The sequence below is a fragment of the Gigantopelta aegis genome, unplaced genomic scaffold (genome assembly GCF_016097555.1).
Source record: "Gigantopelta aegis isolate Gae_Host unplaced genomic scaffold, Gae_host_genome ctg1224_pilon_pilon:::debris, whole genome shotgun sequence".
Taxonomy (NCBI): Eukaryota; Metazoa; Mollusca; class Gastropoda; order Neomphalida; family Peltospiridae; genus Gigantopelta; species Gigantopelta aegis.
Window position 1 is genome coordinate 228,297 of NW_024532761.1, and position 25,719 is coordinate 254,015.

The following is a 25,719-nucleotide window of genomic DNA, read 5'->3' on the forward strand; positions in this document are numbered from 1 at the left end:
GTAAATATAACAATAAAGATATTTATGATATACTAACACACCAGTCACATGAGTGTGGGTAGTACAGTGACAAAGTATGCTCAGTTATTATAACATATTCATTAAATTTAATAGACAGTTAACTTTAATGCTGAAAGAACCTTGTTTGTGTCTATTAACTTCTAACAATGACAGAGCAAGTTAAATTAAGTGTTTTGTTAGTCCCTTTTGTAATGGGAAATTTTGAATCGTTCACTTTGTAATTAATGGTAACTAATGGCAACTAATGAAGCTTGTACTATGACGTCTCCATGTAATTAAAGGATATACCCTTTTTTATTGGGAAATTTTGAATCGTTCACTTTGTAATTAATGGTAAACTAATGCAACTAATGAAGCTTGTACTATGACGTCTCCATTAATTAAAGGATATACCCTTTTTTTATTGGGAAATTTTGAATCGTTCACTTTGTAATTAATGGTAACTAATGGCAACTAATGAAGCTTGTACTATGACGTCTCCATAATTAAAGGATATACCCTTTTCCCGTAGTTTGTTTTAAAAAATTTAAGAAATGTCAAAAATAAAGTGAGAAGTAAATATAATAATAAAAATATTTAAGATTATTTAAGACATCAGTCATGTGTGTGGGTAATACCATGACAAAGCATGCTCAGTTATTATTGTAATTCATTGGCTTAAATAGACAATTAATTTAAATGCTGAAAGAAACTTGTTTCTGCCTGTTGACTTCTAACAATGACAGAGCAAGTTGAATTAAGTTTTAGTAGATCCCCTTTTTAATAAGTAATTGTTAACAGCTTGTTTAGTAATGATAACTGATAAAGTTTGTATTATATCATTCCAATCATGAGAAGACACTTTGTATTCTAATAAAATTGCAATAATGCTACGTGTAGCAATGAACAAGCAGATAATATTACAAAGAATGTCATAATGAAGGTCATACTACTTGTTATATGGCGTAATACAGGAACTATTACATGCACCATTCCTTCATTAGTCACATATTTGTCTGTAGTGAAACAGCAAAGTCTGTCTATTGATGAATCTAGAATGTTCTAACTATGACTCAGTAAGTTGAATTAATTGGTTGTAGGGACTTTTCTTAGTAGTTAATTATAACATTGTAACTCTATTATTGTACTAATTAAGGGTAATTAATGATAACTAATGTCATATCTTTCCCTTCAAAAGATACTTTGTAGTATAATAATAATATTAATAATATCAATTAATAATTAGTACATATTATTGCAAAAAATGTCATTGCAATTTATACAGAATGAACAAAAAAATGAGTAATAAAATATAACAATGGATTCCCTCATATCCATTTTTAGCTCTGATTTCATATTATCATACTCATAGTTCAGATGATCTTATATCACATGTACAAACAAATTATTATAATTATAATTATAATAACTTCCTTTATCAGTTATTATTACTATATATATATTAACACAATAGAACAATATGTGTCAAATGATATAATACATGTAAACCTGAACATAACAGTACATGAATAATTATTGTAATGATAAACTCAATTATATCAATATAATAGGGTCACTTTATGTTCTACCCACATCTCATCCTATGGTCCTCTTGTATAAACCTAGTTCAGTACGACAATCTGGACAAACATGTTTGACGTCTTTACACATGTTCAAACAAAATGGTATCAAAAAACAACCTCTAAATGTAGGAAAAAAAAGAGATAACACTTTAATAATCAGAAATGACTTGAAATTATATTCAGAGTTAAATATGTCTTCATAATTGATATATTTAATCTTATAAAATTACTAAGTGTTAAAAGAATGGGTAATTAACATTGTTAAGTTAGCATATTATAGATAATACCTTTAATGGACATATATTAAATCACTTGAGGTTAGTTGTTATAGCATCAATTTAATTTTAGTAAAATTTAAACCTTACATTCATAACGATACAGACAGTTTATAGGATCATTATAAATAGAACAAAAGATATTTAAATATTAAATACACTAGTTCTAAGAAAAATCATATTACATTACATAATGTGAACTTTCTTTAAAAAGAACTTTAAATTGCTGACAATGTATTTATCATTATTTTAGTAGCAAGAGAAAATTATTAAAATAATAACTAAATTTGGTATTTTATACTTTGTGTTTTATAAAAAATTACAAAGACTTGTAGACATAACACAATGTAATTCATTCCCAAAATTCTGTAACATTGTGATATACATCTATTGCTTCAATTTCACTATTTATTTAAATTAACACTATACGCACATGTATTAAACGAACTTACAGCCAACATCCAAGTAGTAGAAGTATTCCAGATATCAGCCATGTTATAAATCCAGCTTTATATTGTATGTGTGTGAGAACCGTTTTTTGACATGTAGGACAGTTAGCATAGACTGGAAATTGATCAAAATCATCTAACTAAATGGATGAATGATACAATAAAATGATAGATAGTTGGAAAATGGACAGGATAACACACAAATGAATGGATACATAGTAGCATTAGAGCAGATGTGATAATGTGAAATATATATAAAAAATCTTTTATAGACATTTTGTAACTAAAGAATCAGTCCTTGGTATTGAAACTATCCTTAATATAGAGGTGTCCTTAATATAGAGGTTGTATAATACACTAAAGTATTAGTATGGGGACTAGAACAAGTGTCCTCAATATAGAGGCTGTATAATACACTAAAGTATTAGTACGGGACTAGAACAAGTGTCCTCAATATAGAGGTTATGTAATACACTAAAGTATTAGTATGGGACTAGAACAAGTTTCCTCAATATAGAGGTTATATAATACACTAAGGTATTAGTATGGGACTAGAACAAGTGTCCTCATATAGAGGTTGTATAATACACTAAAGTATTAGTATGGGACTAGAACAAGTGTCCTCAATATAGAGGTTATGTAATACACTAAAGTATTAGTATGGGACTAGAACAAGTTTCCTCAATATAGAGGTTATATAATACACTAAGGTATTAGTATGGGACTAGAACAAGTGTCCTCAATATAGAGGTTGTATAATACACTAAAGTATTAGTATGGGACTAGAACAAGTGTCCACAATATAGAGTATGTTCTGGGATACTATGTGAGAATTATTATTGTATTATTGAAATGTACAAGTGAAATAATTTAATGAACACACAAGGTTAGAGTGTATCATAACTTACTGTCAAAATACTACTAGGTCTTTCAGATTTGTAACTCTCAGAGGATGATGAGTCCAATGTTCCATAGGCATGACTCTATTGTATAAGAAAACACAAAAATGTTGTGGTACATGGAATGTTAATAAAGTATGAAAGGTTGGAATGAGGTATGAATAAATGGACATGAATGATATTTTAATAGTGGTTTACCGTTCTAGCTTCTCTGGCTAACTCCATTGAATCTGTAGACAATTAAATGTTATTATTATATTTGTTAAGTAAACTATATTTAATGTGAGTGTATATATTTTTAAGTGAAGGTGCCAAAGATAATAATCTACATGTTAAGGATATAGATGTTCCAGGAAGTGATAATAAAAACATGGAAATTATATCATATCATAAGGACTTATAATGATGTCAGGTTTGTTAAAGTATTCTCCCTTTTCAGAGCTAAATATCGTAGATGTTTATCTCAATACTCAAGGGAGATTTTTTAAATAATGAGATACCTTTAAATTAAGGTTATTTACAAGTCAGCGTCAAATATTAAAATTCCTGATCTCTAAAATATAATAGCTAATGACGTTGAAGGATATTATTATATTGTCATTTAAATCTTAAGAGTATTACAATATAATAATAATATAAATGTAGTCATTACAATTGATCTACATGTAATAAATATATCATGTATATGTAAGTATACATCTACTGACATTAATGCACATATCAATGTGTTTAGTGAAGAACTGTATAACATCTAGTACAACAGATTGAATTATAATAATGATCTTATATTACTAATGGCATTACACTGTCAGGGGTGGAGAAACCTCAAATGAGCTGCCCAGGCCATTGCAAATGAAGTGCAGCAATTCATGATCATTGAATTCAAGAATTTAATTACTATAGTTAAAAGAAAAAAATAGTTGTCCTCAAATTATCCCCAGGCCATGCATGGCCTGAAGGCCTGGGTGGAATCTCCAGACCTGACTGTTAACTTAACACTATTAATCCTTCTATATGCATAGTGTATTTATTCTGAAGAATATGTTACTCACCAACTAATGAGCCTACAAGACGAGTGCTCTCTTCTGAATGACTCATGGTATCGCTATTAATAGAAGTATTGTGAAGTTGAGACATCAACCACAGCAGCCAAGGAAATACCACCTCAGATTTAAGGAGGGGCTGTTTATTAAATTATGATAATAATTGCTGTTTTTATTGGCAGGTTTATCACTACCAGTAGATAGTACATTACTATAATACATTCTTATAGACATGTTTTACTTACATAACTTTAAAATTTGACACATATATATGTGTATATATATATATATATATTATATATATATATTTAGTTACTAACTAATATAGTATACAGTTAAACTTCTATATAATCATTTTCTTTACTTAGTTTGTAAAAGAACATTTATAAAAATCATAAAAAATAAGTCTAAAATAATTTCTTATAATCCTCTTTTCTTCAGTATAGTTGTAATGACATTTGTCATATCTTTGTCCGATTTTAATGAGTCAAGGAACAGAAATTCTCTTCCAAGTTGTAGAGACATTAGCTCTCCTTCTGGTATAGAGCTTAAGTCTTCAACGTGAGCTGCACCAATAACTCTAATTATAGGTAAATAAAAAAATAATATCGAAATTAAAACTCTATACATGTACAATTCATGTAACAATGTGTAATTCTATTTATAAGTATGTAAATTGTAGTATTATATGCAGTACAAATGAGTTGGTTGCTATATTTCATTTATTTACCTTCTTATAAGTTCACAACCAATAAAACCATAAGTCATTGTATTAAAGTCATCAGTACCACAGATTAAATTAGATGTTTCTGCATTATAGTAACTTTTGATAGCTTCTGTAAGACTTGTCCAAAGTATTTCAACTATTGACAGATTTTTAAGATGATGATGTCGTATAATAGCAAAAATAATGTTAGCAAGGAACATGCCAAAATCAAATGAAGCTGGTCCCATAAATACAAATTCAATATCAAACATCTAGAAGAAAGAAGACATTCATTCTGTCAATCTCTCTGAATCACATTGTCTGTCCATCTGCTCTAGTATCTATCCATTCATCATCCATACCTTTGCATCACTCTCCTTATTCATGACAGACCCAGTATGTAGATCACCATGACAAAGACATTGATGATATTCTAAAAATATTTTTCTCATTTTAGCTGCTCTTTGACATGCCTCCTTATCAGCTCTTAATTTGGTAACTTCTTCATTAAGAAGTGGGTGGTGTTTTGTTAGTTTTCATCGTCATGGAGATAAGGTTTTTGTAAAGATGTATTGATCAGTGATGGACACCATGGCTGTATTTCTGAAAGGGCAATGCAACAGTTGAGAGGAGAGAGAGAGAGAGAGAGAGAGAGAGAGAGAAACTTACTTAAATACTTCACATAGCTTCTGATGTTCAGCACTACCCAACACTTCCTGAACTGTCATACGATGCGTAGTTGCTATAGCAACCATAACCTCATTGATTGCTCTCAAATCTACAACTCCTTTAACAATATTAGAACGCATTACCTGATAACCAGTCAGATCCTCCATAACAACTAATAGAACAAAGGAAATATTACCATGCTACAATGTACAGTACTGGCCATCATCTATATAGAATAACTTACTAGCACTGAACTCTTTGTCGTAAAGTACAGGAGTGGGAACACAAATGGCGGAGTTTATGATATTGACACATGGCTTTGTACTCTAACTCCAGTCGTTCCTGAGTAAGTAGGTAGGCGGGGCCAAGACACTGTATGAAATGGTTGTATTTAAAAGACATATGACAAAATGCATGTTGTTTAATAAACTTCACAGTTAATAACTAGTTATTATAGAGTTTTAATAACTAGCAATTACAATGTTTTAATCGATTTTACATATAAATTAATTATTGTAACATATTTAGATAGATCAAAAATGGATACATAAAAATAAGAATGGATGCATAAAAATAATAATGGACAAACAAAAGGAAAATGGACATCTTACAAACAGATATAACAAGTCTACATATTATTAACTTACTCTGATATAAGTAGATGCATATTTAACAACTACAGTAACTGCACTCTTCTCATCTCGTCCAGCCACACCCTAAATATAAAGTTAATATTACCATCTCCAATCTCCTCCCATTTCAATGGGACCAGATCATCACTTGATAATGCAGGTAGATTTGGTAGCTTGGAACCTAAGGTGTCTTGGAGGAGTTTTGTATAGGTCGCCTTGTGTTTCTGAAAGAAATTTTTAACTGAAAATTCTGACATTGTTGACTGCAGTATGGGGGGGAGTGGCTCATAAATTAATAGTGGGGGTGTTTACAAGATGGCTGCTAGTGAAGAGGTTGAAGGGCTGAAGTATGGATTCACTGCTGAGCATTCTTGGGGTGTAGCTAGTGCTCGACACACATCTGGAGTGGTTGTCAGAGATGGGAATCGCCATATTTGTTTGATGCGCCATTAGGTCCTTCTGTAGTGAGATGGGATTGAAGGGTGAAGAGAGAGTACGTCAATTTCAAGTAGGTGTGGTTTATAATGGCGGTTATGTTCAATGTATTGATGTTAGTTGAGAAAAAGGCCTGGGTGTTTGGGTAGATTAGTGTTTTCAATATTCATTTATTTCACCAAACAAAAATGTATTAGCGCCAAACGTTTCAAGATAGTTGCTCTGACTATTGAAACATTTGGTGCTAATAAATTTTTTATTTGGTGAAATAAAATGAATATTGAAAAAACACATGTTAGTTGATATCCCCGCTCCATGAAATAAATTAAACATTGTGTCAAGTGATCTCAACTCCCTCTTCTTTACCTACAGGCTCACTCTGATCTCATTGTCTGTATGCGTCTCTCTCCTAATGCACAATATATTGCCACATGTAGTAGTGGGGGAGAAATTAAACTGTGGACTCATTCCTGGACACTGGTATCTGAGACATTGGCTCCAATAAATTCATTATTTCATGTGAGAATGATACATCTATATGCAATTATTACTGGAGTCTATTTAATTTTATTTAATAGAGTACATATACTTGACATGTATATAGCATTATTAGTACCTTAGTACAGTAACTCTTAATATGTAATGATAGTAGTATTGTAATATTATTTCACACTATATTATTTTATTATAAATATTGATATCTTAGAATTCAAAGTACTATATTTCTTTTAGTTAGGTTGGTCAGCTGATAGTCAGAAACTAGTCATTGTTGGTAATGGACATAACTCATCAACATTATTCTATGCTATCTGTGAAGGTGAAGATCAGAAGAAGGTTACATTGGAACTTCTCTGGCAAACACCGGCTGGTCTCTCTCAGACTAGAGAGTCCACTATTGATAAATTGCACATTCAATCACATGACATTTCTCACGATCAAGAACAGAGATCACATGATGCTTTACCTACTAGACAAATACCATCACATGACAGTAAACCAGAGTCACATGAAATCACATGACAGGAAAGGACTATCACTATGGTGATGCTTATTATATGGCAGAAATTAATCCTAGTGGTAACTGTTTTGTTGTTGAAGAGAGAGAGAAAGCATGTACATTAATACATTTACTTGATGCCAAAACTGGGAAGAACTTAAAACAACAAGTTGTCTTCATTGGATGGTCGTCGTGAGGTCCATTCATTGATGATGTCATTATTACATCATGGTAGTTATGTCATTATGGCAGAAGGTGGATATATAGTTTGTGGTAAAAGGGAGGAGCTTGAAATTGTGACTATATTTAACGTGTAAGTGAAATTGGTTATGTGAAACTATTCTTCTTTCCTCTCTCTCCCCTGTCCTCCTCCCCTCCCTTCCTATCTCTTTCCTGTCCTCCTCCTCTCCCTTCCTTTCTCTTCTTTATCCTTCTCCCCTTCCTCTCTCTCCCCTGTCCTCATTTCTCCCTTCCTTCCCATGTAGGGCAATTCATCCAGAACTTGTGTATGGGGATGGAGATTTATTAATATTACCTATAGACTCTGGTAAACTCACATGGGTTGATATTACAACAGGTACTTCTCTATAATACTCTATTTTTAACTCTAATATGCATACATGTACAATGTATCAATGGAGACATAATATTTGACAAGTTCATGTAACAAACTTTCTCTTTGTTTTTAGGTAATAAAATTTATGAATTTAAAGTTGGTTCTAGTGATTTTATTGTACATGTTGATTGGTCTATTATGGAGATGGATTAATGATATGTGGATTTAGTAACTTGAGTTATTGTATTGTAGAAAGGAATGATAAAGGTAATGGATGAATGGATGGATGGATGGATGAATGGATGGATGGATGGATGGATGGATGGATTGATTGATGGATGGATGGATGGATGGATAGATGGATGGATGGATGGATGGATGGATAGTCTAGTATACATATGGACATATTTATAGACAGACAAGCAAACAAATGGATAAATATATCATATATATATATCACATTCCCATCTCATATTTATTTTGTACATGTGTTTTTGTGCAGACATTATTACTAAAGTGTCTTCAACTTATAAAGTACACACTCATGAAATCAGTTGCTGTGGGTGGGGTTCTCACCTGACTCCACCTACTTAGCTGTGGGAGATTTAGTTGGCAATGTGTATCTTTATGGATGTCATATAGATTTATCAGTACCATTGGAAATGTGGAATGTAAGTTGGTCTGACTAGTATTATGATATGATAGATAGTACTTTAATAAGTCATAATAATGTGTAATAATCATTATATAATATTGTCACATATTCCATATAAGGTAGTAAGTCTGCCTGTCTGATTATTAAAATGAGTAGGGGTTATCTCATTAGACTAATACTGTATACATTTTAATAAATGTGACCTGATTTGTAAAAAGGGGACACTTCTATCAAAACATTCATCACCTGATTTGTTAAAAAACACTGTTAAACATGTCAAAAACCCAGTTTTGTATACATACAGAATAGTTGTGTATCTATAGCAACCGTATGTATACAAAAGTGTTTTTAATTGTGGTCCCTTATTGCAAATAAATCAAGTCACAAAATGTGTTTATAATAATTACAGTGATGTCATTATTTGTAATGGTTGTAGGTTGGAGCATCAGTACGATGTTTAGTGTGGCTGAATAATACATCATTGTTAGTTGGTTGTCTTGACGGATTAATTCATTACTGGAAGATTGAAGATGGCATTAAAGTAACTACATATGTGTGTCATATAATATATTTATTATTAACATACTTTTCTTGTCATTCCATTTTATCTTGTTATGGTTAGTTTTGTACAATTTATAAACACATTATTTGTTTTTCTCTCATTTGCTACTTTATCATATATAACTACATTGTCTGTTTATTTTTAACCCCTAGATATTCTTTGCTATGGAAGGTAGTATAATACATATGAGAGTTAGTCATGATAATAAGGTATGTATGTACATTATCACTATCTACTAACTAACAGTTTATCACTGACTCACTGTGTATATGTACACGTTGTGTAATGTAAAGTGGTACATTTCTATAATGGACACTTTTAGTTTAGGACTTCAGAGATTGTATCTAGCCCTTCAAATTTTTAATAAACTAATATAATTTGCACAAGAAATATAAATTTTATATTGACTCAAATTAATTTGACAATTGTCATATTAAATTTATATTAGTTATAATAGATTATAATAATGTAGAGACAGACTAGCAGATCTTACACAATTAATAGAGGATATTATTACATTGTGAATATATACATTCTCCATGTTTAATTAATACTAACCTGCTTCCCAAAAGATCAATTGTATAGAAGACAAATATATCACTGCTGTTAGTCAAGATAAGAATGCTTATGTTAGTATGGGACTAGAACTAGTGTTCTCAATATGGAAGGTGTCCTTTATGAGATATTCCATTATATGAATTAATAGAAATTATAAACAGACTAGGTCTTTCCTCATTGTGTGTCTATTTTATTGAATATTTAATTTATTATTAGTATCTTGCCGTTGGGACATCTCGAGGTAAGTGGGTGTGTATTTATTGGAAGATATTTGGTGTGGCTTCACATGGAAGGACATCTCATGAGACAGTCTGTCCAGTTAGTGTGTTTTTTAGCTCATAAACCACAACCTGGAAAACATGATAGCAGATTTGGTCAACTTGGAAAACAGTAAGTATAGCCATGCACTCTTTAACTCCTTGAGTCTACATTTTGATCAGCCAGTCTTATCAGTCTTATATAGTTTACTTGTGAGAACAAGTGATTGTAAGGTCCTGGTTCAGATGTGAGCTAGGGTAAGTTTTTCCTTTTGATATTCTCTTTATAATCATTGTATTATGATGATAATAGTATCATTTGTGGCTGTTGTGTTAATATACATTTCATTGATACTGTAGGGCTGAAGTATGGAGCTTGTGTTGGAGTCCTGATAATGATCACCTTGCTACATGTTCCGAGGATCAAACTGTAAAGGTTTGGGATACGAGGTCTTGGGTGGGTGTGGCTACACTGACAGGTCATGCAATGGCTGTGACTAGTGTTGATTGGAAGGTCATTGATGGGCGGAGCTTATTGGCATCTTGCTCTGATGATAGGGTAAGAACATCTGATCTGTTTGAATCTTTCCATTGTTGATCCATTGTATGTTCATGATATATTAGTGGTTTAGTAATTCATATATCATATACATAATATTATTAGTATATATATATATTTCTGTATATCTATCTACTCATTCATTTAACCTACCAATCTGTTCATGTACCTATAGACTATCAGATTATATGAAGCTATTAATATACAGTTTAACCTCCTCCATGTTATGTCTACTCAATCAATTTCATGGATGGCATACACTTACATATCTTGCGTTCAGTCCGTTTACTACTAATAAAACTAATGAAGTATTACAAACTAAAGAGGTATTAGAATGTATAATGTTATTGGAAAGTAATGATGTATTAAACTGTATTAATTCCATACATTTAACATGTAATACATATTTCCTTAATACGTAATAATGTTTATCAAATTATGTGTCAATGTTAAATTGGTAATAATATAGTGTCAGATAATTGTGTATGTGATGATGTGGCATTTTATTATTCTGCCTGTTTGTTCTGCCAAATGTATATCTCTCTCTTTGCTTTCTTTTATTCTTCCTCTTTTCTCTTTCTTTATCTTTCTTCTCTAGCCTCTATTAATGGTGACCACTCAACATGGTTATCTCGTCCTATTCCATGTGATCACAGCTCAAATGGTGTCATGTCATAAAATGCATTGTGGATCAGTGGAAGGATTAGTCTGGGACAAAAAAACCAATCACGTAGCAACAGTGGGTGGAGACTGTGCTGCTTATGCCTGGAGTATAATAAAGTGCTAGTTTATACTATAGGAATATTTGTATTCAAAAGTCATTTTCAATTACCTATTCAATAGATATAGACAATCATTAGTTATATTATTATATGATGTGTTTAGAGGTCCAGTACTTAGACAAATGACCTCTAAATGTTAGATAATATCTTTAAATATTTTATTTATTATATATTATATAACTTGTTTCCTGGAAATAGCAAAAAGAACGAGAATATCTCAATGTTATCCGGAGGACAGTCTCAGCAATTATATTCATAGCTGTATACGACATATAATCATTTCTTGTTGGGAGGAGTGGCATCTAGCTCGAACTACTTGACATTCTTTCCCTCTAAGGGCACCAAATGTCCTTCTTGCAGTATATAAATGTAAGTTGTTGTCTAACTGCAACGTTTCCTCTAGCAAATGGCATTGTAAAGAGTATTGCTGGAATCTAGAGTGAATAAATTATTATAATTGCTAGTTTATTGATGTAACTAGACTATAGTACATGTCCATCCAATAGTCTGCACTGACTCAGATATAATATTACAGTTGACCAATCTCGCCATCTTATAGTAGTATATAATATTGAGTTAGTGATATATTTACTGATATATTGGGCGATGCTAACATTAAGTGATTGTATTGCTTGACTAAACTCTAGTTTATCAATACTTACTAGTTTGATTTGTGAGTAGTTATTATATAACTTAGATATATGTTCTATATTGTATATTAATATATATATATATGAACAGTGTTATATGTACAAGTACATACTTGGGGATAATGTAAATTATGTAAGATAGTTGTTAGTGTACTATGACGTCTGTTGTTAATAGTATTGATTATTGTAATCTCAATAGTTTAGTTAATGGCTATTAACTCAAGTTATAATAATAATTATTATAACTATCAATCTGATTGTTGCTACAAGTTATTATAAGGGCGTATTACTATTGATAGTGGTCATTCCAGCATTGTGAGGAACCTCCCTTGTTTATTAGGTATTATGTATGAAATAGTCACTGATCAATGATTTTTTTAGCTTTGGCCCTTACTGAACCTCCCTCCCTTCTTTAACTGACAATTGTGTAAACATATTTAATTGTTAAGTAATGATTTTATTATATAGTGACATTGTTCTCTTAGACATTAGATGTATTACATAGTAACTCCTTCAACAATAATAACAATACTAATAAGCAATAGCACTTTTTTTATTAAGTTATAGTGTGTAGTGTTTCATATTGACAATATGACATCCTTTGTATTTATAACACTATATACTTTATAGTGGTACAGGTCAAAGGTCATAAAGTGACCCCTATAATGAGGTCACAAGTTGATTTATATAGTTGACATTAGTATTTTGTGTTATTTTTCTAACAGATATCTCAACAATATGGCGTCATATGATCCCTCATCTACAAATTCCTCTTCATATTTCAATGTTCCTAATATTCAAAGTCGTCTTGTTCCTTTTAAACAGTTAAGGGAGAGAACCACACAGAAAATCAGAAGAAACTCCTCCCCTTTCAGCATTGCAGCAGCAGGAGACAACACAGCCTATTCCAGTACCCAGACGTAAATGTCCAGGATCCTCTGACTACATCTCAAGATCTCCAGTACCAGACGAACAGAACCTGAGAATCAGACACAGCAAAGGCCACGCCCATCTAGTTTTCCATGGTGAAGATTCATTGAAGATAATTGAACTTCGATATCAAGAGTCATCAGAACCACAGCCAACTAATGAACAAAAACCAGTTTCCAAACCACGTACTAAGATACCAGGTAGAGGTTCTATATCAATAACACAGGTACCTGAAATGCAATTTAAACATAAGATTTCTCAAGAGTCACCTGATGATGGCAGAAAACGTGTGTTTATTCTAAAGGAAGTAAAGAATATAAACTTGAACATAAGAAAAATCAAGAACAGTCAAAAACGAAAGCCAAATGGTCATTATATATCTCCCATTCCCAGTTCATGGTACTGGTATGAGTCCGTGTGGGTCTGATCCCTCCTAGTCTCATACCTATATTAGATTTGGCAACTGATAATTTTATGTCAATACGACATCGTTATGTAGGAAATGATGAAGAAGATATCAAAGAGAAAACCGTATGTTATGTAATGTAAAGTGTATCCATTTAGTTATCTATCCATCCATTCATCTATTAATTTATATATCTTTTAACACAGTTGGATATCAATGAAATATCTACTCGTGATCTTCTGGGAGAACGAGAGTCAACTCTAGAGACACCTGACTTTGAAATACCTGGTTTATCATTTAAAGAAGTGAGGATTTTCATAAATTAACATCATATATTTATTGTGTTCACTATCTGTATAGACTCAAGATGGATTACATCATATTACATCATCAACAAAAAGAGAACACCTCCTGATAAACCTCCAAGGTAAAGAAAATATTTAACTACAATTAACTGTTTAATTAATGGAACTATTAATTATGTATTGTTCATTTTTTCTGAGATAGAAAGAAAAGTGCTCCCATCACTGAGACTCCTCCCATTTTTGTATCATTATGAGCAACGTCAAACTTCTCCAAATTACCTAGATCGTCATCCTCTGTATCTTTCCAGTCATCATCTACAGAGAGAAGTAAATCTAAAGGATTTTTTGATGTAATTAGATGTGTAAGTTAACATCTATAATAACTTTAATGGTACCTTTTGTTAAAAGTATGTAAGAGAAAATGATCAGATAATCTCTGTATATCTTTTTATATTCTTTGTATATTTCTGTATATTCTACTGTCATTATAAATGGATATTGACACAATGTATTTTATTAATAAATAATATAATTTGCTAACATTTTTTGTTCATTTAGAGTCCTATATTTGGAGACCGAAATAGACTCCACCCACTATTACTGATACACCCCACTACTGATATAACTGTTGATATTAGACTAGAATGGATGATGAGAGAGAGTGTTATTAGTCAGGTATAAGATCAATAAATATATTAGTAGTATAAAGACTACAATGTATTGGATTAGTTTAATGAGAACAAAGTATAATGTCATAATAGTAACTTTTGTTTATATTTTCCTACTCTATTACTGAATAAGAGAACAATGACATTATATTTAATAATCACTATTTAATTGAAGATGTATTGTTAAAAATTTAATCATCAAATGAAATGTCATGTTATGTGATATAATATAACAAATATACAATGAATTTGATATGTAAATGTTTATTTTATTTACAGACAGGAATTTCTAAATCAAAATTACCTCCTCTTCATAGAGCGACTTTAAATGTGAGTTTAACACTTTTCCTTTTTTCTTTCTGTTATATACAGTTAATGTATTCTCTCTATAGCAACTCTGTAACATTTTAAAAGATAAAACTATAGACCCTAATATCAGAGATGATGAAGGATAATACTGCTCTTCATTGGTATGTACAGAAACCCACGAAGAGCTCGTCATAAGTTATTACTAATGTGTCTTCAAAGTGGGTGTGGTTTGATATTGATGCACAAGATAAACTTTGACAATACTCCCATTACACATTGCAGCTGAGGTAAGTTTTTTTTAAAAGAATTAAGTCTCTTGTGAGACCACTTTTGTTTTCTATTGATCAATATATTATACATGTACATGTAAAAGTTGAAAGATTTCTCTAATTTATTGTTTTAACTTACTTTATTTAGAAAAATGATTATTTGTATGGCAAAATTCTTGTTGCATTTGGAGCTGATATATTAGTAAAGAACTATCAAGAGCTAACACCTAGAGATTTAGCAAAACAGGGTCAACTGTTAGAGCTACTAAGTCAATTTCCAGAGCCTTTGGTCAATGAGTTTCTATCATTAGCATCATTACCTCAGGAGCTAGAATCATTAAATGTTGATGAGTTAAAGAATGAAATTATTTGGACGTCTTATGGTACCAGAAAGAATGTCTGGTTTAGTACGACTTATGGACACTGAAATACAAACACCAAAAGGAGAAACTTCATGTAAGTCCTGAGGACGAATTCTTCTCAATGACTCAACGAAGTTTGGAGCAGATTTCTGAGGATATAGCAATGAATGGTCAATGTTCATATATTAAAAATTGGAAAAAAACTGCTGGAAATCGTGTGTTGTTTCTTGATGGAGGTGGTAATCCGAGGTCTTGTTCAAATTGAGGTGTTGATGGAGTTAGAACATCGTACTGGTCGTAGGATCACAGAACTCTTTGATTGGATCATTGGTACTAGTACTGAGGTATAGTAGTACTGGGGGCTAGTATATGGTAAGTAAGGATAGTATAAGCTATAGCTTACATCTGTACATGGACAACTGTGAACCTATAGTCCTAGGGTAGTGGTTACTGCTGTTTACTAGTCTAGAGCTTACTAATGGTAGCTAACCTAAGTCACTTGTAGTAAGTATTAATATAGTGTTATTTATTTATTTCTATATATAGGTAATAAGACCCTGACTGAGATGAAACAAGTATATTTTTCAAATGAAAGAATGAGGTATTTGTGGTTCAGGTATTGCTGGTACATCCTCAATATGGCACAAAATCACGTAATCTTGAGCACATTCTAAAAAGAGAAATTGGAGATACTCCACTTAACATTATCCATAAACCAAAGTATAATTGATATATAATATGTACTTATGATCATTTGTTTATTAGAATAATGATATGTACTGTTAACAAGAACAGCTTCCAATTAAAGTTCAATTTTTTAATAACTTTATGACAGATAACCAGAACTAACAGACAGTAAGTTTTTAATATGTAACTAAACAATGTATCATTTCCTTCCATAGTTTCCCTCTTGGAAAGCAGCTAGAGCAACTAGTGCTGCTCCTATGTATTTTACACCCTATCAAGGCAAGTAATGTTGATGGAGTGTTATGGCTAATAATCCTTGTGAGTTTGCTATGAAAGAGATCAACTTGTATGACCAGTCCTATGGAATACCAAGCGACATTTTCTATTAGCTATGTCTGTGGGTACTGGTATATATCCAGACAAGGACATTAGAAGGAGGAGAATGGGGCAAAGGATTTAATATTAAGAAACAGTTACAGTATGTTAAAGAAATGGTGGACATGTTAACTCAAGCTGTGAGTTGTATAACTAATAATGTTAACATATAGTCTCATTGAAGAGGAAGTAATGAAAACAGTTTTATAGATAACTTAGATGACCATATAAGGAAATGTTTAATTGTATTCATAACATAGTCAAGAGTTAATTGTATTCACTCAAACTTCCAAATATGGTCAGGAGCTTGTTAATAGTTCCTTCTTCTTTTGTTATAAATTTTTTGGGTCTATGTAAACTGTGTTCAGTGTATGTTCATGTAGTATGTTTGATAATATAACATTGTTAGTTTATATATTATATGATGTCTTATTTACTGTAGATTGGTGAGTCAGAGACAACTGCTCAAAATTTTGCTATCTCATGTCAGAAATATCGTGATCCTATTCCTTTCTTTCGTTTTAATCCTCACTAATAGAGGTGTGTCTCCTGGAGAGATTGATGACTGGAAAAATAGTAGAACTAATACTACAAACAAAACAATACTTAGCTAGTCAAGTTAGTATTATTTATATATTCTAGTTATATTGTCACTATTGTAGGGATGTACAAGATAAACTTGATCAACTAGTTCAACTCTTTAAAGTCTTGTTGATCAATCTATTCATCAATAAAGACACTACATTAGATAACTACTCACTGCTGGAAGTAAATGTGTTATGAAAAATTATTACACAATTACTGAATAATGTTGTATATTGTTTTAATGAAATATTCTAGTTATGTAATTGTGGATTACTTCATATTTTATGTTATTAATATAAATAATAAATAGAGGATTAATTTATGACATTGCTAAAACCACTCCTCCTCTCTTCAACCACCCTTGCCCCCTTTACGCTGATGACATTCTTTGCTATCTCAAGAAAAATTTACTTTCCAACTTCAATGTCCACTTTCCAATCCAACATGAATCCATTAAATAATTGTATATTTCAGTTTTAGTTTATTGTTATTACTAAAACAATTTTAAAGAACAAACAATACTCTACAAATGTATAGTGAGTCATAGGTAGTTAATTAAATTAGTGTAATCAGCTTCATTTTTTGGTTTAAACAATATATCCAAAGCAGTTACAAGGATCTCTCTTTTAAGATATTGAGGTATATATCTGTGGAATTAATAGATAATAATTATGTACAGTAACTACAAATATACCTAACTACCAATATAATAATGTTAATTAGAGTATAACTCCTATGTAAATGGTTAAAATAATAAATCTTCCAACGATAGTCATATTACTATTTTTTAAACAAAAGCTTAAGCAAGAAGACTAACTTGTGAGTGAGGGCTACTAAACTATAGTTTGTTGTTCAGATTCACATTATTCTTGCCTTACATAACTCTTAATAACAACACGTAGGCTATGAATAACAACAGTCTATGATGGTACAAAGGCTTTTAGTACAAGAATATCATAGAAATAGCAACAGAGAGAAAATACACTTAAGCCTGTAACATAGATATGTGTGACATAAACATATTGATGTAAATCTATCAGTTAAAATGACCAGTGTGGGAACATTCTAATTATTTGTGTAGAAGGTTCACATTCCTCTCTGTTTTGCCTTTTCTGTAATTATGGACTTAGTCTTATACATGTATGGAACTGACTTGCTAGTAAAGAGACAATTTTTGAATCCAAAGCATTGTCCACAAATCATTCAATTTTTTAATAGTTCAAATGAACTATCTTTTACATGTACACATTAATATATCCAACATAACACATACATACTTGTATTAAGGTAACTAGTATACTTACTGAAGTGTTGATATACATAACATCACTTATATAGATTGAGCACTCTCATTTTGTCTCACCTACAAAATTAGAAAATTAATTTGTAGTTTACATAGTCAATAATATAATAAAGCCAATGTTATATCAACAATATAGAAATTAACAGTCAGTATACTAATATTGCAACTAAAGTTATATTAGTGTCAATTTAAATGTAGATCAATGTCGTGTAATAATATGAGGCTATTCTTAGCTAAGGGGTCCACTCTGTACATGTATGTACATTAATTGTGGAGAAATGTAACTTACAATCGTTTCTAAATATTTTTCATACTCTTTTGCTTCATTATTCTGTCTAATAGCTCTTAAAGCAACTAATAATTCCTCCTTGTTGCCTTTTCAGCTTTCTCCATAATCCATAACTGATACATACTAGTATAATCACAACATCCAGCTAGTTTGACACTGTCTAGTTGTAGTGTTACACCTAACAGATTATAGTATGCAGTTCTAGCATGTGTAGTCACTTCTTGAATTGTAGGTTTTGATCCAAGAGATCATCTGGTAAAGTAGATACATGTACACCTCCTTCAACCATATTACCTAATATGGAAATGGAATAATATACAATTTAATATTGATTTAAGAAAATGATTTTTTCTTTGTTAAACAATATAATAAGTGTAATTAAGTTGTTGATAGATTAACACATGTATAGATGACTTAACAAGTCAAACTGTTCAAAAAAAACTGCAAAATTTAAATACAAAAAACAAACACAATATTCATAGTTGGGAGTGGCTATGAACAGGAAGTTTGTACTTTTGGATTTAATTTTATTTAATATAGCTATATAATTGCTAAAAGAAAATTAGGTTAAAGTTTCAAAGTATCAAAGATTAAGTAGTCACAGTTTAGTATTAAGTAGTCACAGAAATGATTATACCTAAAAAAAATTTCAAAAATCATTATTGCTTTAATAAACCATAAAACAAACTGTCAAACTGTTATATGTACATGTAATTAGTCATCAGATGCATTATTTGTGGTCAATAATGTTAGCTAAAATCTGTGTTTTGTGACAGGTATTGTCTATTGAGAGAATTGTCTATACTTATTGATGTTTTAGAGCACTGTATTTTCTAAAATATGTAAGAATTGAGCTGATTGTTATAAAATGAAAGGTAAGAGTCCATGTATGCATATTTGTAGTAGTTACTATATCACACCTCTTCAATGAAAAATGGTAGAATGTTAAATAGACTTCATTAAGTGTGTTAATAGCTTGTTATTATAAAAAGGAGGTTTACTAATAATTTAATTTGTTAGTCTAAGAAATAATCTCTAAATCTCAAGATATGGTCAACATACTTGTGTCTGGGAAAGTATACAAGATACAGGCCTATTCTTCTTTTGTAAAGGAACTTCTACAACAAAATGCATTTGCATGTAAGTAAGCATACAATGTACATGGACATGACTTACCAACACTATATAACTGTATCATTATTATAAAATAGGTATATATATGTATACACAGTTATGTCTTGAGCCACATGTAAGTAGTTATAGATAGTTATGGCTTAAACAGAAGTGTCCTGTTGAACATTATAAGTCTTGGTCAAATTCTTAGATCTAAGGTGTTTGTTAAGAAACTCTCTCCTATTAAAAAAGTTGAACATGCCTTTATTTTAATGGGGAAATCTACTCTACTGAATAAAACTGTACTTGTGTTTGCATTTCTTGACCACTGTCTTATTGTGACTGGACATTTGAATCGTCTCATATCTGACAAACTAGAATCTTTCATTGTCTATCACCCTTCATCCTACACTCCTTGATATTTTTCATCATACACTTATAATTGCATTCCTGAACATTGATAAGTGTATTACTGAATGCAGGGATACCTATCATAATTGGAATAAAATTCATTTGCTTTAAATTCGTTTCTAAAGCCTTGATGAGTTCTTTAATTGTGGTTTGTGTGCATATTATAAGTGTGGTCCTTTAGATATATATTTGTTATTATAATGACCTACAAAACTTATATAACACAAACATTACTGAATTTGCTGAAGGTACACATATATAATGTATGTATTCTGGATTAGAATTGAGAATCATAACAACCATAATAAATTTGCCCTGGCTTGAGCACTTAACGTAAAAATAATATCGTCAATGACAATATTAGCAACACTCAGAATAAGGTTATAATTTGGATACTACAAAAACAAGTAGTAAACAAAACTCACTTTGTAAATTACTGGCCAATGATCTAGTAATCACAATTTGAGGTCTATTGTCAGATGATGTTGGACTCTCAGTAACTTTAATCCCTTCAATTGTTATAGAATGTATGATATTATTTCTGAAATCACTCATTCTAGGATTAGCAGATACTTTCACAGGAATATTAGGAGATTAAAACTCATGACTGATTAAAGTCATCTACATCTTTCCTGTTAATCTATATAGGAGTAATTGAAATGTAAAAACAAATAACTTAAAGACATGTAGCTTACATATATTTTTCATCAATACCACATCCCCCCTCCCACACATGCACTCACTCACAAAATACATATCACTTACTACTAGTGGTCTACGTAGAGGTGTTATTTCCCACCCATGAACTGCTTCATCAGGAATCCTAATAACTTTAAACTCTCTTCTCTTTCACCCTGTTCTGGTGATAAAGACACATTAGTAGCAAAACAAAATCGAAAGCTGTCTTCTTTGTCACCAAACGTAGATGTTAGGTTTAGAATTACCTATATAAGAGAATTAATGATTAAAATAATTATTTAAAGCGTTGAACATTATTACATAAGAATATATGGTATCTTGAACAACTGTGAATCGCATGATCCATGTTTCCCTATTCTCTACTCTGTAGAAGATATAAGCTCGATAGTTGCAGTCAGGAACTTCTGTATCTGTATAAATAGGTATTGTGTATAATTAATATGTTAGGTTTTAATTCAAAGTTTTACTTTATAACACAAAAAATACAATTACTGACTTAACAGCACTGCTCTAAACATTTTATCTCATACATGTATTAGTGATAAGTATATACTTACTAGTTGCATAATGATATCCAATAGCACTGCCAACTGCACCTCCTAGAGCTACTCCTCCTAGACCAAATGTGGCACCACCAACTGCAGCACAAAGTACTATAGCTAGGAATGAAAATTCTTTGAGATGTATAATGCCATATTGTGAACCAGGACAAAATGATCCTCCTGGTAGGTATTCAAATTTGAAGGTGGACCAGATTTAGCAACAACAAAACTGAGATATTCTGCTTGTTTCTCATCTGTAATATTAGCACAATGTTCTAGTTGAACTGTAACTGGTTTAGTGAGCTGAGATGAACTAGATACTGATATATAGCACACTCCACTGATAAGTATGGTATTTTCAGGAAATTCAAATTTGCCACCCCACAATCCATTAGCAGTAATTTCATATGAACCATCTACTACTTGTGCAGGTATTAAAATTTTTAGCCCCACATTGTTCAAACTGATAACTGTTGATCTTCAGCAGCATTAAACTTGGAATAGTTCTTTCCTACTATTACCATTCCTTTAAATAGACCTGTGTAATAATAATTATACATATAGTCATAGTGATTATTTAATGACAACAACATATATCATAATAAGATTACCAATAATACCTTCTTTTTGTTCCTTTACTAGTTGCAAATTTTCTAGCAAAAGATCTTTAGTTTCACTTTCTTTCATCATTCTTGCTCCAACTAATAATATACCAAATTAAGAGATTCTGGATTAGAATTGAGAATCATAACAACCATAATAAATTTGCCCTGTGCTTGAGCACTTAACGTAAAAATAATATCGTCAATGACAATATTAGCAACACTCAGAATAAGGTTATAATTTGGATACTACAAAAACAAGTAGTAACAAAAACTCACTTTGTAAATTACTGGCCAATGATCTAGTAATCACAATTTGAGGTCTATTGTCAGATGATGTTGGACTCTCAGTAACTTTAATCCCTTCAATTGTTATAGAATGTATGATATTATTTCTGAAATCACTCATTCTAGGATTAGCAGATACTTTCACAGGAATATTAGGAGGATTAAAACTCAATGACTGATTAAAGTCATCTACATATTTCCTGTTAATCTATATAGGAGTAATTGAAATGTAAAACAAATAACTTAAAGACATGTAGCTTACATATATTTTTCATCAATACCACATCCCCCCTCCCACACATGCACTCACTCACAAAATACATATCACTTACTACTAGTGGTCTACGTAGAGGTGTTATTTCCCACCCATGAACTGCTTCATCAGGGAATCCTAATAACTTTAAACTCTCTTCTCTTTCACCCTGTTCTGGTGATAAAGACACATTAGTAGCAAAACAAAATCGAAAGCTGTCTTCTTTGTCACCAAACGTAGATGTTAGGTTTAGAATTACCTATATAAGAGAAATTAATGATTAAAATAATTATTTAAAGCGTTGAACATTATTACATAAGAATATATGGTATCTTGAACAACTGTGAATCGCATGATCCATGTTTCCCTATTCTCTACTCTGTAAAGATATAAGCTCGATAGTTTTGCAGTCAGGAACTTCTGTATCTGTATAAATAGGTATTGTGTATAATTAATATGTTAGGTTTTAATTCAAAGTTTACTTTATAACACAAAAAATACAATTACTGACTTAACAGCACTGCTCTAAACATTTTATCTCATACATGTATTAGTGATAAGTATATACTTACTAGTTGCATAATGATATCCAATAGCACTGCCAACTGCACCTCCTAGAGCTACTCCTCCTAGACCAAATGTGGCACCACCAACTGCAGCACAAAGTACTATAGCTAGGAATGAAAAATTCTTTGAGATGTATAATGCCATATTGTGAACCAGGACAAAATGATCCTCCTGGTAGGTATTCAAATTTGAAGGGTGGACCAGATTTAGCAACAACAAAACTGAGATATTCTGCTTGTTTCTCATCTGTAATATTAGCACAATGTTCTAGTTGAACTGTAACTGGTTTTAGTGAGCTGAGATGAACTAGATACTGATATATAGCACACTCCACTGATAAGTATGGTATTTTCAGGAAATTCAAATTTGCCACCCCACAATCCATTAGCAGTAATTTCATATGAACCATCTACTACTTGTGCAGGTATTAAAATTTTTAGCCCACATTCTTCAACTGATAACTGTTGATCTTCAGCAGCATTAAACTTGGAATAGTTCTTTCCTACTATTACCATTCCTTTAAATAGACCTGTGTAATAATAATTATACATATAGTCATAGTGATTATTTAATGACAACAACATATATCATAATAAGATTACCAATAATACCTTCTTTTTGTTCCTTTACTAGTTGCAAATTTTCTAGCAAAAGATCTTTAGTTTCACTTTTCTTTCATCATTCTTGCTCCAACTAATAATATACCAAATTAAGAGGATAAAAAATAATATATACAGTTACAATAATGTTAGCACCATGATCAGATTTGACTATTTACACAGCTCATATAATGTACAATATCAATTAATAATAGATTAGAGTCTAAGACCAAGGAACTATAAAAAATTATAGTATCAATAATAGTCACTATATATAAAGTCAAGTATATAGGCAATGACTTATTGGGATAACAATCTTCAAATTTAGTCAATAGCTTCCAACTATTTTTGAACTATAATCAATTTAGCAAGATAACTACACAGATATCTTTATTGGAGATAAGAAAGTTATGAGTTATTTGAGGTAATTGAAAAACTAGTTATCAGTATCTAACTAATGAGATTACTTGAAGTCAAATATATTACTCTGAAGTGTAAAAGTAAGTGATTGATTTATTTTATTCATCAATGTATTTGATAGCAGTTATCAAATATATAATATAAAGGATTGTCCACACATAAGCATACAAAGTACAACATGTACTGCGCCATCCAAAATAATTCAGACAGAAGGTAAATCAACATTAAGTTGGAAATATCCATCACCACATTTACTAGAAAGCCCTTTCTCCAAGCCTTAACATAATTTTAGTTGTTGAAGTTAATTATGTTGTCTACAATGACTATTGTTTGTTATTTAAGAGTGTTTGAAAATTGTGTGAATTATATGTACACTCAGACCAAATAAAGATGATCAGAGGCACTTTACATGCATGCAAACTAACTGCTTACATATATCATCACATTTTGTGATTATTCATATCACAATTACTAAATAATCTCTACATTGTGTGAGACAGCTACTTGCTGAAAGCAAAAATGAATTTGTTATTATAACCCATTTGGCTAAGAAACAATTATAGACTGCCATGCCTGCATAATATTTAATTATTTACCTAGCACAGTTAGTCACTTACATAATTCATAAACTTCTAAATATGATAACAAGCTTGTTTTTCTAATACTATAGAATGGGATTTGCACAGTCTAATGCAACTAAGGTGTCGTGCTATTAGGTTTTTGTGAGTTAACAAATGCTGTCATGGGGTAGCAGTCCTAAATTAATGTTATTGGCTTTGATAACACTTTTGCTTCGAAGCATATAGAAGACTGGATACTAAGTAGGCAGAGTTAGTATAAGTTATTACATAAAAATAAACACATTTTTCATTATTTAATTATATTACTTAATTATAACATCACAGTAGATTACTCAATTATGACATCATTCAAGACTCACTCATACAAACATTAATATTCTATTATAATTATAGTGTTATATAATAAAATGTCTTACTTTCTAGTTGACTTTTCATTCTTGTACCAATGTCTTTTAACTCCTGGTTCTGCTTTAGAAGAAAGTCACAAAGAGCTTTTAAAAATTCAAGTCCTTTTTCTTCAACCTGTCGTTGTAGCTCATTAACTACTTTATTTGCTTTGTCATAATTATCACCACTCATACTTTCTACATCTTTCTTAAAAATTAAAGATATCAATCTAGCAGTATAGAGCCGATTAACAATAGAAAGTGGTTTAACTTCAATGGCATCACAAATATCAGCAAAATAATCCAGAAATATTTCTGATGGATCAATAGTACCTACAGGATAAAAGTAAATAATTTAAAGAATAGTTAGTAGAAGAAAGAAGTAATGAATTAATATATCTTAATTTGTCATGATCTCAGTAATCAAATATAACTCTAAATGGTCTATTTATTAATATATATAAACTACTTATATCAACTATAACAACATAGACTATATAATA

At 30.9% G+C, this 25,719-nt stretch overlaps 1 protein-coding gene across 1 annotated transcript in view; it reads right to left on the bottom strand.

Annotated features, from left to right (window-relative positions):
• Positions 1–4,669: 4,669 nt before the first annotated feature.
• Positions 4,670–25,719, bottom strand: part of LOC121391034 (ankyrin-1-like) — a 42,349-nt gene continuing 21,299 nt past the window's right edge. The window contains exons 8-10 of the mRNA XM_041522798.1: positions 6,363–6,480; positions 5,625–5,796; positions 4,670–4,829 (exon numbers count right to left, since the gene is read on the bottom strand). Coding sequence (XP_041378732.1) covers positions 4,670–4,829; positions 5,625–5,796; positions 6,363–6,480 — 450 coding nt within the window. The remainder of the gene's footprint in view (positions 4,830–5,624; positions 5,797–6,362; positions 6,481–25,719) is intronic.